General features: G+C 41.5%; 1 protein-coding gene across 1 annotated transcript in view; it reads left to right on the forward strand.

Moving 5' to 3' along the window:
• LOC307270065 (gamma-aminobutyric acid receptor subunit gamma-3-like) overlaps positions 1 to 13,685 on the forward strand; it is a gene marked incomplete at both ends in the record, with an annotated part of 83,600 nt that overhangs the window by 44,249 nt on the left and 25,666 nt on the right. Inside the window, 2 exons of the mRNA XM_080053200.1 lie at positions 11,545 to 11,639; positions 12,217 to 12,348. Coding sequence (XP_079909326.1) covers positions 11,545 to 11,639; positions 12,217 to 12,348 — 227 coding nt within the window. The remainder of the gene's footprint in view (positions 1 to 11,544; positions 11,640 to 12,216; positions 12,349 to 13,685) is intronic.

The following is a 13,685-nucleotide window of genomic DNA, read 5'->3' on the forward strand; positions in this document are numbered from 1 at the left end:
ATTAAATACAAAAGATGTGTGTGTGTGTGTTTGTGTAACCCAGGGTTACATAACACCTTTTAATTTAATCAGAATTTAATCAAGAAAGCCTGCTTAATGCTGCTTTAATGTGCATTCTTAAGGATTTCAAAGCATGCAAGGGGGCTGCAAAACCTTTGAAAAACATGGCTACTCTTCTAAAACTCTGGCTGTGAAACATGAATACTGTATGTGTGTGTCTAAAACAATGAGGGAAAGAAGACTTACATGATGACCTCTCTTGTTTTATTCATCCTATGTCATTTAGCTTTCCAAACAAACCGGCCCCACCTGTACATGCACTCAAACCTCGACAGAGTAGAATAACACTTACAGCAACAGGGAATGGACTCACTGAATAATTGAGTCCACAGAGATTGAAGGACATCGTGAACTGCGCTCTGTAAAGAGAAATGAAGCTATTTTTGTTGAAGAGACACTTACTTACTAACAAGGAACACAAACAAGAACACACACACACACACACTCTTGTATCCATCTATGTTTTTATCTTTCTATGAATCAGTCTATCAATTTATGTATTTATTTATTTATCCTTTATCTACCCAGGCAAGCAAATTAAGAACACAATTCTTATTTTTCTTATGCACCCTATGATGTGCCCGTACACACAACATATGCGCCCACATCCTTGAGATCGCAGGCCTCTTCAGATGAGACACTCTCATACCTACAGTAAAAAGGAACATTGTTTTCCCTCCCTCTGCTTCTTCTTTCCTCTTTGTTCAATGTTCCGTTCATTTTGTGCTAAATGCACTGTTAATAATGATTGTACATTATTGTGGATTGTGTGACGGTACCTTGGTGTTTTAGGAATCAGTTTTATTCAGATAGAATCGATTTATCAGATGGCCAGAAATATGAATTCAAATTAATGCGAATATGCTTATGTTTTTGCTATATGAACTAAAAAAGATTTGTAAGAAGACTGAGCTCTGGCTGTATAGATTACTGTAGTAACTGTGTGCTATAAAGGGTTCATTCCCCAATGAGAAACATCACTACTAACAAGGGAGCTCTGAAGAAGCAAAAGAAAAGCTCCGTCAGTCCTCAAAAATCATTTAGTGTGCAAATCAATTCAGGACACAGAATGCATCTTGACTTTCAAGTTGTGGAAAATGTGGGTGCACTTGTTTGATGGTACTCCACAATATCAAGAACTGTAATATGATGCACTTGGAGTTCTCTTGTTCATTGAATACAGTCCCTGCTAGGGCCTAAGAACTATCTAAGTCACCATATAGAAGGCATGCCAACTCCTCTTTGTTTGCCACCTCAGCATGCTGTTGATTCAAAGAACTGCTCAGGCTGAGAACTCTTTGCACTTTGTATAGCCAATCATTTGTGCTTTGTCCAGATGTCAAACGTTACTCCAACGTGCCTATTAAAGGTGCTGTAAGCGGAATGGTTCTTTTAGCTAACTTCCTGTGAGTTACTGCAGTTAGCAGTCCCCTCGCTCATCCCTACGTCACCACATTAATGCACTGCGGTCTTCAAGCAGCGAGTTATCTAGCATCATCTCAGATCCATAAGTGTGATAAAACATGATAAAAACCATCAAAACAGACATTGGGAAGGATTTTTACCTGCTCCGTCATTGTAGGCGCATAAACATTCACCCATCTGTCGCTCTGGCGTGCACCGGCAGTGAGACCATAAATGAGACGGGTGTCGGTTTGTAGCGTTCTCTCTTGTGATTGGATATTAATTTTGGGATCCCCGAAAAGTTATTTGCCGATTACATGCAGAGCAGCTGACTGAGAGATCAGCTTTATGAAACGCGCACATTATGTAAGTGATCACTGTATGAATTTGATTAAACACTTATATTAACATAAATAAATCGCTTACTTCACCTTTAATATAGCTTTAGTGTGTAGGTGTGTGAAAGTGAGTGTGTGGGTCAGTTTGTGTTTGTGGAATCCTTTCCTCGCTTGACCTTCAATGACATGGCTCAGTTAAGTGTTTGGAGAGTGAAGCTGAATTAAAGGTTATCTAATTGCTATTTATTCGCTCCTTGTACCAAGACAGAATCAAAGAAGGCCACATAGGACAAGTCAGAAAAAATGAAATGGCATTCACTGCGCTTAATCACATTTTCTAAAAGGTGGATGAGAAACTGCTGTGGCCTGGCAACAGAGGTAATACAATGTACAAATGATTTATCCTCACATAACTGTAATATGGGACCTTTCGTAAAAGGCTGACAACTGTTGAAAGTATAGGGTCGTTCAGATTGCTCCACATTCTACATTTATTCTATGTGTTAGCAAACTCAGAAATGTAATCGCCATGCTTGTTACGTAACACATATACTGCACATAACAAACCTAACAAAGTGTTTCTGTAAAATGTATCTAATACAACTAGTGCAAAGGAATAAATATGACCTGGATCTGTGGTGGCCATGCAGTCATGCACAGATATTATAGAATCTGAGAACTTTAAAAAACATTGACACTGGAGGGTTTACTGTTATCCAGGGCTTTGCAGAATGTTCCAATATTGAAGTTCTTGCCTGACGATTTGGTCAGGTGTAGGTTGAGCTTGTTCCCTGATGAATCCAAGCAGGAGTGAGCTTCGAAAGCAATAAAACCCTCCAGGCACAAAAAAACAGAGACAAACAAACCGCAAAAAAGCTAAAGACTCCATCGCCAATAATGGAAATGATTAAATAGGAACAGCTGGAGGTAGATTTTGATCATGGGGGCCGTTACACAGCATGTAGCAGATGGAACAAAGCCCAACCTGGAGCTGCAATGTGATGTAAGCAAGTGAATGCCTCACTGTCTCCATCAAATGGTTTGAATATGATTTTGAGAGTCAGCCGATATCGATTAGCTTAGCTTAGATTTTCTCCAAGATCGCTCAATTTTGCTTATGCTATGTTCCGAGGTATCAGAATAGGTTTTAGAGTGTGCCGTCTGTTTCAGATAAACAAGAAAATGTGCATTTTGTGTATTAAAGCAAAATGATGTAAAATCAGTGGGAGTACTTCTTCTCATGCTACCCCAGCTGTGTCATTAGTGACAGCACTGCTGCAAGATGAATGGACACTTCTCCTAGCTTAACTCAATCAAGTGCTGCTATCTCTATTACCAATACGACAAGTAAATCATGTGTCTTGGCGCTAGACAAAGACGTGCAGGTGTTGGTGGTACCTCAGGCTTGATGCTCAGTGAAGCACAGCCCACAGTTTGCATCATTTCTCATCTTGTGTTTCTGCCTTCCTCACAAACACTCTTGAAGTAAACAAGCAGGTATGCAAATCATTTCCTCTTGTTTCTTTCAAAGGTTTTTCCATTCGATTCTTCGGGAGGAACCAGACAAAAGCATGTTTATGAAATGAGCTACTCACACTCACACACAAAGCAATTTTCTAAATGCCACTCATATCCGTAGGTACCGCTCAGTTAACGTTCAGTACGCATGTGAAGAAGTGCATCATTGTCCCTAGTATAAGCGAGGTTTGAATGGTTGTGTGTTTCCCGTTATTTCATCCAGCTAGAGACAAGTAGCATCAGATAGCCTGCAGGACAAAGCAACAGCAATGCATTCTGGGTGGGTATGTTTAATTGGGAAGGGGGGGAGTGACAATGTGGATGTTATGCATGCGTCAGGGAAGGTTATTTCTTGCCGGCAAAACTAACTTATTTTGTAAATTAATTAAAGGTGCAGTGTGTAATATGACATCATTAAGAAAGTTCTACAAAGTTCTAGAATGCAACGCTCCCTGGGTAACCCCACCCCTTTAGAATAATAACAGAAGCTACAGTGGCCTTCAAGGACAAGAACAATTCTAAATGTGAAACAATGCACCTGATGACATTCCAACTATGACACTTTCAAGATGGCGGCACTAGGCCTTCGTCCAAGATATGCAGAAATATGGACATATATGAGACCCTTTCTAAGGGAAAAAAAATTATTCAAAAAAAATGTTCAGCTATTATGCACTAAATTAAATGTACTTATGGATATTATAATTACTTTCTACAAAATCTGCTAGGAAATAAAACCCAAAATTCTACACACAGCAGGATTAAGAAAACCAGCATAAGAAGAGTGTAGCATCAGTGTTGTGAGAGGGAACAGTGTATAAATACAGCAAGAATAGGTCCTGCTAGGCTGGATGAGGAGGACACTTTTAAGTTGTTTTTTGCAAACAAAACTATTTTCCATTCGTATGCATGCAAGATCGTCTGCACCATCACCTTGTTCACTGACAGTCTGATGTCGCAACACATGTGATGCAGTTTTGATCATGTGAGGGTTTCCTAGCACGTTCTGTACCAAATCGATGAAATACGTGAAACTTTGGGAGAAATAAAACATTGATACCGTAAATAATAAACTTGAAACTCCCAGTCCCCGACTTTTTGTGTTTGATTTTTCGCAGCAGAAAAACAAACAAGAGGAGCCAGCCCTTGATTATCTCACCTACAAGTCTTTGCATTGTTTTGTTAGGATCCGTGAATAATGGCCTTGCTACTTAACACCTTTACTTTGCTGTTTTCAGTCAGATATCTCCCAACACTGTGGTTCATTGTTTTGCATAATGCCCATGAATAATGGAGTCAGTGCCTTGTCTTGTAGTAGTATAGTCCCCAAAAGGACCCAATGGAAGCAGAAAGTCCCATTTGGGGACTGGATTCGGGGTTTATCTGTGCCAGGCATAAAATGTAATACTTTGGGGTTTGTAAATCATTTATCCTTCAAAGGTCACTCAGGGTGACTGACAATATGTAATAGGACATTCAGGCCCTTTCTATTTGTTTCTGGAAAAGTTCAGAAAAAGTTAGTGACAATGTGTATGTTTTTCACAAACTCTAATTATGTATTCACTGTGATTTGAATGCAGAGGGTATGAGGGAAAATCCTCTTATCATCAACTTTTCACTTAAACCTACATCAGCTTTTTTTGCCAAACATGACTCAAGAAAAAGTCTCACATAATAGACTATGAAACTACAATATTTTCTTTTCCAACATTTTGTGAATGGCTTTCAAAGAGTTCTCACTGTCCGACCTTTTTATTGAGGTCCGCCTGGTTTACATTCCTAATGCCTCGTTTCCACCGAGCAGAGCGGGTTGGGTCGGAGCGGCTCAGAGCGGGACAGCTCGGTTACGCTAAATCTGGTGGTGTTTCCACCGCAGACTCCACCCTTGTGGCGGGGTTTAGGCTGGACGGCGATAGCTGCCGCCAGAAAATGGGTCAAAGTATCGGGCCGTGGAACAACTGCGGTCAAGCCAGCAGCCTCTTGTTTTTGCTTGGCCAAACCAGCCGTGCCAAAAAGTGCGTAGAACACACCGAGCCGACTACTGACTTGCCGTACGATCTGCACTTGCGCGGGATGACATTAACTAGGCTGTTATCATAACATAGGCTGTGATAACGGAGAGAATGCATGATGCAGACACACACACACACACACCTGTAGCCGCTCCTCGCCCAAACTACCTCAACTATTTCTGAAAAAATGTGAAAACGTCATGCACGGACAATCTAATGTTGTGTGCTGATTGTGTTTAGCCTACATGAAAATCTGAATATTCCCTGATTCTATCGATAGCTTCCTAAATCATGTTTGACAAAAGTGAAACTAATACAGTATCTGGTCCGCTGCCGTGGCAGAGCATAGACGGGCTAGCCCTCCACCAATCAGATTGCTCCGGCTGAAAGACTGGCCGACGCCGATTGAACATGTTGAATCGGCTGAAAAGAAGCCCGACGACATCTACAACGGCCGACGTCACCGAACACACCAAACAGATTCGTGTCCCCGCCCCCTCCAGACTCATCCGACGATGTCCGACGCCCGATTATCGGCTCAGTGTGTGTTTGCCTTTAGAGGACTTACACGAGACGGTGTGTATCTGGTCCCCCCTCCGGTAACATCTGAGAATGGACCATCAACGCGAAAGATGTTGCAGTGGTTAAGGACGCCACCTGGAGACGTGGGATGTAATCCCGGCGCTGGAAACCTTAGTTTTCCCTGGTGGAGACGAGACGGTGTGGATCCTCTGGCAGCATCTGAAGTCTTCCTGCATCCACACTATTCGCACTTTACTTAGTATTACCATGTAATCACCTGGTCAATGATCAAATTCCTTCGTGATTTTCTCTACTTATGACGTCTATTGTAGCATGTCCGTCCTGGGAGAGGGATCCCTTACTCTGTCGACTCTCCCTGAGATTTCTTCAATTTTATTTTTTTATTCCCGGTAAAGGGTTTTTACTGGGAGTTTTTTCTCAGCCGAGCTAAGGGTGTAAGGGCAGGGTGTCATATTGTATCATATTGTATCATATATCATATTGTATGAAATGTAAAGCCCACTGAGACAAATGTATTTGTGATTTTGGGCTATACAAATAAAACTGATTTGATTTGATTTGATTTGCAGCTTAAAGACCTACTTCACCGGTGGGAATATGAAGGCGTATTGAACTCTGAGATCCTATTTAGTGAAAATGTGCAAAAAAAAATAAAGTGGTTCATCCTAGCCTGAGAAAAGACAGAAAGAGTGTTTTATGGTCTCACTGTCAAACCCTACATTTTCCTTACTGTGACATCACAGTAAGGGCTAGGATTAACAGGACAGCTGGGCCAAGGGAAGACTGAGGGAAGACAGAGGGAAGAAAATTCTCATTCATTATATTATAATAGTGATTTTATAATGATAGAACGCCTGTTTCCCCTATTCCTTTAAGTACTGACCTTTTCCCGGCCTTGTTGGAGCTCCTCAGCTTCTGAGGATTGGTAATTTGATTGGCTACCATGTTTCTCAACTCAATTAAGAAATAAGAGTGCTTTACATAATACCTTTGTTTGTTTCACATCTGAAACCCAAATACTCCCATACCACTGAAGTGCTGACTAAATTGTCCAATGTTGCTTCTGGCTTAGCCGGGGGCATTTTCCCCAATTTCAGTGTATCGTTGCTAATCAACTATAACATTGGTTTAGTCAGCCAACTCAAGGGAATGGATCACCATGAGAATGTAGAATATGCACAGCATTGACATTGATTGTTGCAGTCATGATAACTATGTTGTTACCTCAGGGATCAGAGAATGCCGCATGAGTGTAGCAGATGACTAGAGCCGTCTGTCTGAACCATTTTGCAGGCTTTTCTTATCTTGCTTTGCCAAATTAGCATGTTAGCTTATTATCTAGAAGTTTAGTGATCATCGGCTTGTGGCGAAATACTTTCTTATGCCATGGTAACCAGGGGTGGACTGGGACAAAAATTCAGCCCTGGCATTTTTGGCCATGGCAGCCCACCATGATTATTTATACGATATGTGGAGGCAGGGGCGTTGCTCCAAATTCTGGGCCCCTATACAGGAAGTCCTGATGGGCCCTCTGAGAGGCAGTCTTACAATACAAACGTGTAAAAGCTATGTTTGTCTATAGTCCAAAACGTATGAGTGACTGGTCACTCTCTGAGCCAGATAACAACACAATGTTTCTATTGATGAATGACCAAATCATTACGCGTACTTGAACACAACCCCTGGTCTAATGACCATGCACACACAGTGTTTCTCACAGGAATTTGGGAGACTGTCGTGGACCCTGGACCTTCTAGAGCAGGGGTTCTCAACCTTCTGCAAGCTGGGCCCCCCCAAAGCTGGGTCATTGCAGTTGGGCCCCCCCACCGACCCTGACACCCCCCCCACACACACACACACACCACCCTACACAGATAGATAGATAGATAGATAGATAGATAGATAGATAGATAGATAGATAGATAGATAGATAGATAGATAGATAGATAGATAGATAGATAGATAGATAGATAGATAGATAGATAGATAGATAGATAGATAGATAGATAGATAGATAGATAGATAGATAGATAGATAGATAGATAGATAGATAGATAGATAGATAGATACTCTATTATTGTTATTATCACAAGGGCTAGGCCAGTGGCGCACCTTTGAGTTGAACATTGGGTTTAGGGTTGGGGTCCGGAAATTTCTTATAATTTAACGTTAAATTCTGGTGCACTTTTATGTGACACTGAAGAAATGTTTTTTTTTAAAATCTCCTTAGAAGAGAAGAAAATAGTAGCCTAAATAGAACATACACAGAATAAATTCTACAATAGGTATACCTGTTATGAAAAAGCTTCACAAAACAAAGTCTATGATCAATGGGAAACACTGCTGTCTGACAACCCAGTTCAGAGAATGTTTCAACTATTGAGTCTTGGATTTGGAAAGTGGCCAGATTTAGCTCAAAATGCTACCTGCGATTAATGTGCTGTGCAGCCTGAACGCGGAGTTGTGTGTGTCTCAGTGGCGATTCCAGGAAATTTTGACTGGGGGTGGCCAAGGTGGGCCACAGAGCTAGAGTGGGGTGGCCATCACACCCCTGAATGAATAGCATGTGATATGCTGTACAACCAATACAAAGATGATTTATAATCCCAAATGCCCAAATCATGTTAGTATCCATTGTAATGTTTGTCAGAAAACTAAACCCCTGAAGGGGGGTCTGGGGGCATCCCCCCCAGAAGATTTTTTTGTGTTTTTAACATGTAATCTAAGCATTCTGGTGCATTCTGGCGAAGATAATAAAGGAAAAAGTCAATATTCATTTCAGTTCAGATGAATAGTAAAATTAGCAAGACAACATAACTGGCTAGCAGCCAGATGCCTAACAACTGGACAGAGGGACGGATGACAACTAGATTTTGACCAAATATCTTGCTAAAAAAATAAACCTTTATTTATGAAATTCTGCCCTAAGAACATGTTACACTTGCTAACTACAAACTTAAATTTTTTTATTCAGATTTCAAAAATCTGCTGGGACACGTGCCTATACACATGCATGTGGCACGCATGTCACAAGCACACTTGTGCTGTTTTCAAGACCTTTGCTGACCAGAGACCAGTTCTAGTGGCCACAGTCCTACCATTAATTCAGTACTTGAAAATTGCAAACTGATCTCATATCAGTGGATTGGAGTGTTTGTGTGATGAACTTGGCAACTACTTATCAAAAAAAGTTAAGAAAGAAAAAAAATACATATCATCTCTGAACTAGGCTACATATCAGGAATAAAATTTAAATTACAAAAAAAAAAAAAAAAAAAAAAAAAAAATTAAGATTAAGATTAAGATTTTTTTATTTATTTTTTTTCATCCCCCTCGCGCCCCCCCGGTAGAGTGGGGGGGGGGGGGGCGGGCCCCACCGGTTGAGAACCACTGTTCTAGAGGGGTCCGGGGGAATGCTCCCCCAGAAGATTTTTTTTCAAATGTTAAAGTAAAATTCATCAATCTGGTGCACTTTGAAGAGAAAACTAAGGATAAATCAACTGTTTCCTATGTAAGCTATTTAGTAGGCTATTATTTGCTGGAATAATGTATAGACACAGATGACCAAAAAGCAGAAAGAAGAAATGTACATGTTTAAAAAATCCAGTCAGCTTCGGATTTTTTTTCCTTTGTTTGTATTTTTTAATGGCCCAATATAGGCCCCTGATCTTCGTAGCCCCGAACAATGTTATTTAAAAAATAACATAAATGTACTGACGAATGAAAGGCCCATGAAATCTTTTTTTTTCCCTAAATAACGTTTTTCTGGGCCTTCAAAGATCAGGGGCCTATATTGAGCCAGTAAAAAAAAAAATATATATATATATTTTTTTGGGTGCAGCCCCCCTCTGCCTTGGGCCCCCCAAGCCTGTCCGCAGTCCGACGGCCCTGAACGTAACTGACCATCGTCAGGTGCTCATAATTACGGAGTAGAAGTTGAATGCATGATAATACAATTTAATGCAGCCTCTGAATGGGCGGCCCTCTGCTGTGTGTGTGATTGGGCCAGGCCCAGCCTAGAACCAATCATAATGAGTAATGGCCTGGGACAAAGTTTTATTTAACTTTCAGGTGAAGTTGACAGCCTGCACGCACAATTATATGTCCATGGCACTCCCGAGAGGGAAGGGCCCTCGGCCCTCGGCTGTGTGACTTGGCCGGGCCGGGCCGAGTCACACAGCCGAGGGTCCATAAAAAAAAAAAAAAAAAAAAAAAGATTTTTAATTTTTTTTTTTTTTTTTTTTTTTTTTTATAAATGGACCCGGCCCGGCCCAAAATGCCTGCCGGCCCACCGGGACGATGCCCGGTATGCCAGATGGCCAGTCCACCCCTGATGGTAACTAATAGGGACAAAATGGTTGCATCTCCCTGGCAAAGCGTCTTTGTCTCCTGTCCAAACGCACTAAAACAACCTCATCAAGCCTATATTAGTGGATATAAAGTCCTATTTTGACACAAAGTCTGGACATTAGTTGCCGGGGATCAGTGCAAGTAAACTCTGTGAAATGAGAGCAGCATTGAAGGCATCCAAAAGGGACAGAGTGATAAACAAGGCGGTGGAGAGCACGTAGCTCACAGCAAGCACTCAGCTTTTTAATAGAGTTTCTGTTTTGTCTCGAGGTTACAGACGGTTTGACTTAAGAGTTAGTCAGCACTCTCCGAAACTTGAATCCTTTTGTGGTGTTAAACGGTCAGCAGAAGTACTTTTGGTTGTGTCAAATACGGAGGTGTTTCACGTTTACAAAACACAACTAGGTGTAACCCTAGTGTATGGCTGGGCTGTGTACGCTCAATTTACTATATTGTTAACGTTATCGATGGATTGATTTCTGAAGTACATGCTAAGATCTGGGTGAGTGAAGACAGCTCTCATTAGAACCTACACCAATCAAGTGCGATTAAGTCACAAAGTTATAGGTCAATGGCACACTGAGTCAGCCGTATTTTGCCAGCTTATATATACACAGTATAGTCATTATTTGGATGGAAGGAAGAGGAATGTGCAGGCAGTGCTCCTGATCGATTTGACATTTGTGCCGAAGCTTCAAGGTCTCTGTGATGGCTGGATACATGAAGAAGTTGTCACTCAACTGCAGTATTACTAGATAAACTTCCTCTACACACAACATTTACAAAAGCTCTTTCTCAGGGTGAGTGCTATTGGTTTATTTTTTCCCTGTCAACCAAGGTTGCTGGATTCAGAAAATACTTTGACATAGTGGGGATATATTGAGTATAATTGTCTACGATAGTGTCTTAATTGTTGTCTTAACAAAGTGTGAAATTAGACCACTAGACCAACAGAGGTTCAACTATGCACACTGAACAAATACTTTGCCTGCTAAATAAGGGAATTCTGATTCCAATTTCTCACAATTAGATGAGGGGTCATTGCCGAGGTTTAAAGGAAAATGTGCGGAAGTTAACCATTTGTGAGATGGTGTATGACTTAACAATTTCCATATCAAAAGCACAATGCGTCTTTAAGTGTTTCAAGCGAGAGCTGCGCTGCTTTAGTATTGTTCTTTGATGTGGACACATTTGTGTTCAAACAAACACTATCGGTTCCTCCAGAAGTGCACACACACTTCATCTAACACATCTCTCTCCACACTGCTTTGAAAAGGCTTGTCACATCAGTATATTGACTGTTCTTTTCTCTCCCCCAGGAGTACCAGATCGATATTATCTTTGCCCAGACGTGGGTGGACACCCGTCTGCGCTATAACAGCAGCAGCAGCATGCGGACCCTAACCCTCAACAGGTAGACTGAGTTTACTGAGGATGCACTGACAACTGTATTTCATATTCCTGATTATGTCAGCTTTGTGGTTGTACCTTCTGTTCCTATCTATTGATCATTACAGCATGTTTGTTTAATGAACTCCAAGACACAGCTGTGAGCCTTACAGTCTCTCCACCGTAGCAACTGTTGTGTTTGAACTTTTTCGTACTGTGGACATGAGAGAACTCTATTCCTCTCTCTCTCTCTCTCTCTCTCTCTCTCTCTCTCTCTCTCTCTCTCTCTCTCTCTCTCTCTCTCTCTCTCTCTCTCTCTCTCTCTCTCTCTCTCTCTCTCTCTCTCTCTCTCTCTCTCTCTCTCTCTCTCTCTCTCTCTCTCTCTCTCTCTCTCTCTCTCTCTCTCTCTCTCTCGAAGACGCCAGTAATTAATGGAACAAATTGATTGATGTGCTTTGTTTTCCCCCACGTCGCACCGGGTCTTTCATTATCCTCTTATTGGGAAGTGGAACGAGCGGCTTCTTGCATTTCAGAGAAAAATCTGAACTAATTCAAACAGCGATTGTCTCTTGCCTTCATTCCCTCTCTGCCTCTGGTTCCAGCAACATGGTTGGCTTGATCTGGCTCCCCGACACCATCTTTAGGAACTCCAAGAACGCTGACTCCCACTGGATAACCACGCCCAATCAGCTGCTTCGGATCAAGAGCAATGGAACAGTACTTTACACACTGAGGTAAAGGCCCTCAGAGCACATGGAAACACACAGTGCAGTGTCATAATGGAGAGGAAATACTTTGGAGGGATCCAATTAAAGCCACTACGAGTAACTTTTAAATATCTTTTAAACAGCCTCATGTTTCCTTTGATAATCATAAATTACCTTTAACAGCAAACAAGACCATCAGTGCAAATAGTTTTTATTACTGCTTTTGGTCTTGTTGCACACCCAGTCCGATTTTCGGTTTGCGCATGCAGGCTCTATGGTCACATATCCGTATTGGTCGCAGATTTCAGTGTGGCGCTGCAACGCGACTTGAGAAGCCTATCGCTCCAGGTGAGGGAAGGGGAGCGGGAGCCTTGTTAGAGACAGTTATTTGTCGTCATAATGACTGATAACGGGGCTGAACCATCAAAGAAAAAAAAGAAAATGCAATGAAGAAAAGCTAAAAGGGAGAGTGATAGGCCACGCGCAACGTGTACACAGTTTCACAGGAGTGAAGTCCTGCAGACTTACTCCTAAATGAATGAGCGGTTGGTACTAAAACAAAGTTTACTTTGCCTCACCATCATCAGATGACCATTATTCATCTAAAATAGTCATTATTTACCATAACATAAACACATAACCTCATCGTGATCCATACTAACTGCCGTCTCTTGTTCATTCGCTTTCTGTGAGGACACAGAATCTTTCAGCTCCGTGCGAGTGGTTAGGGAACCTGCATCAACTCATTGCAATCAGGTGTGTGTGGCACTGACTGGCATTAGTTGTGTCACTAACCACTCTCACGGAGCCGAAAAGAGTCCGAGCCCTCACACTTTCAACACACGGACATGCACTATATTGCGTCCTAATCATTTGGCACGCGCTAGAAAACAGCTTTTACGACAGCTGGTGTCGCAAAAATACTACCGCTTTTGTCCAAAGGGGCCGCCAAGGGACAAAGTTACTCGTAGCCGCTTTCAGAAGCATAAACAATGTCGCAGGTTGAAGTATTGACAGTAGGAACACTTTCCTTAAAAATCCGTCTTTATGTAAATACTTGCCTGTTTTAGGTTCTGAATGGCAACATGAGAGTGACCAATCCCACATTCCCTGAAATATGAAAATGTTGAAAACAAATTGAAATCATGTCTATTTTGTTCAATGTTTATTTTCATCATGTCTATTTTGATCTGTGTCTCTGTTACATCCACCCATATTTTTAACAAATATTAGCCGTCTGCTTGGCGCAAGCTGCCATGCACGATTTTCGTACAATGGGCTATTATTGGAGCAAAAGTATTTAGAAATGTGTATCTCAACCCGTGTTCGGATAATCAACTCAGCGTGTGTCATCAGATCATCTG

The sequence above is a fragment of the Ammodytes marinus genome (assembly GCF_949987685.1).
Source record: "Ammodytes marinus genome assembly, chromosome: 24".
Taxonomy (NCBI): domain Eukaryota; kingdom Metazoa; phylum Chordata; class Actinopteri; order Uranoscopiformes; family Ammodytidae; genus Ammodytes; species Ammodytes marinus.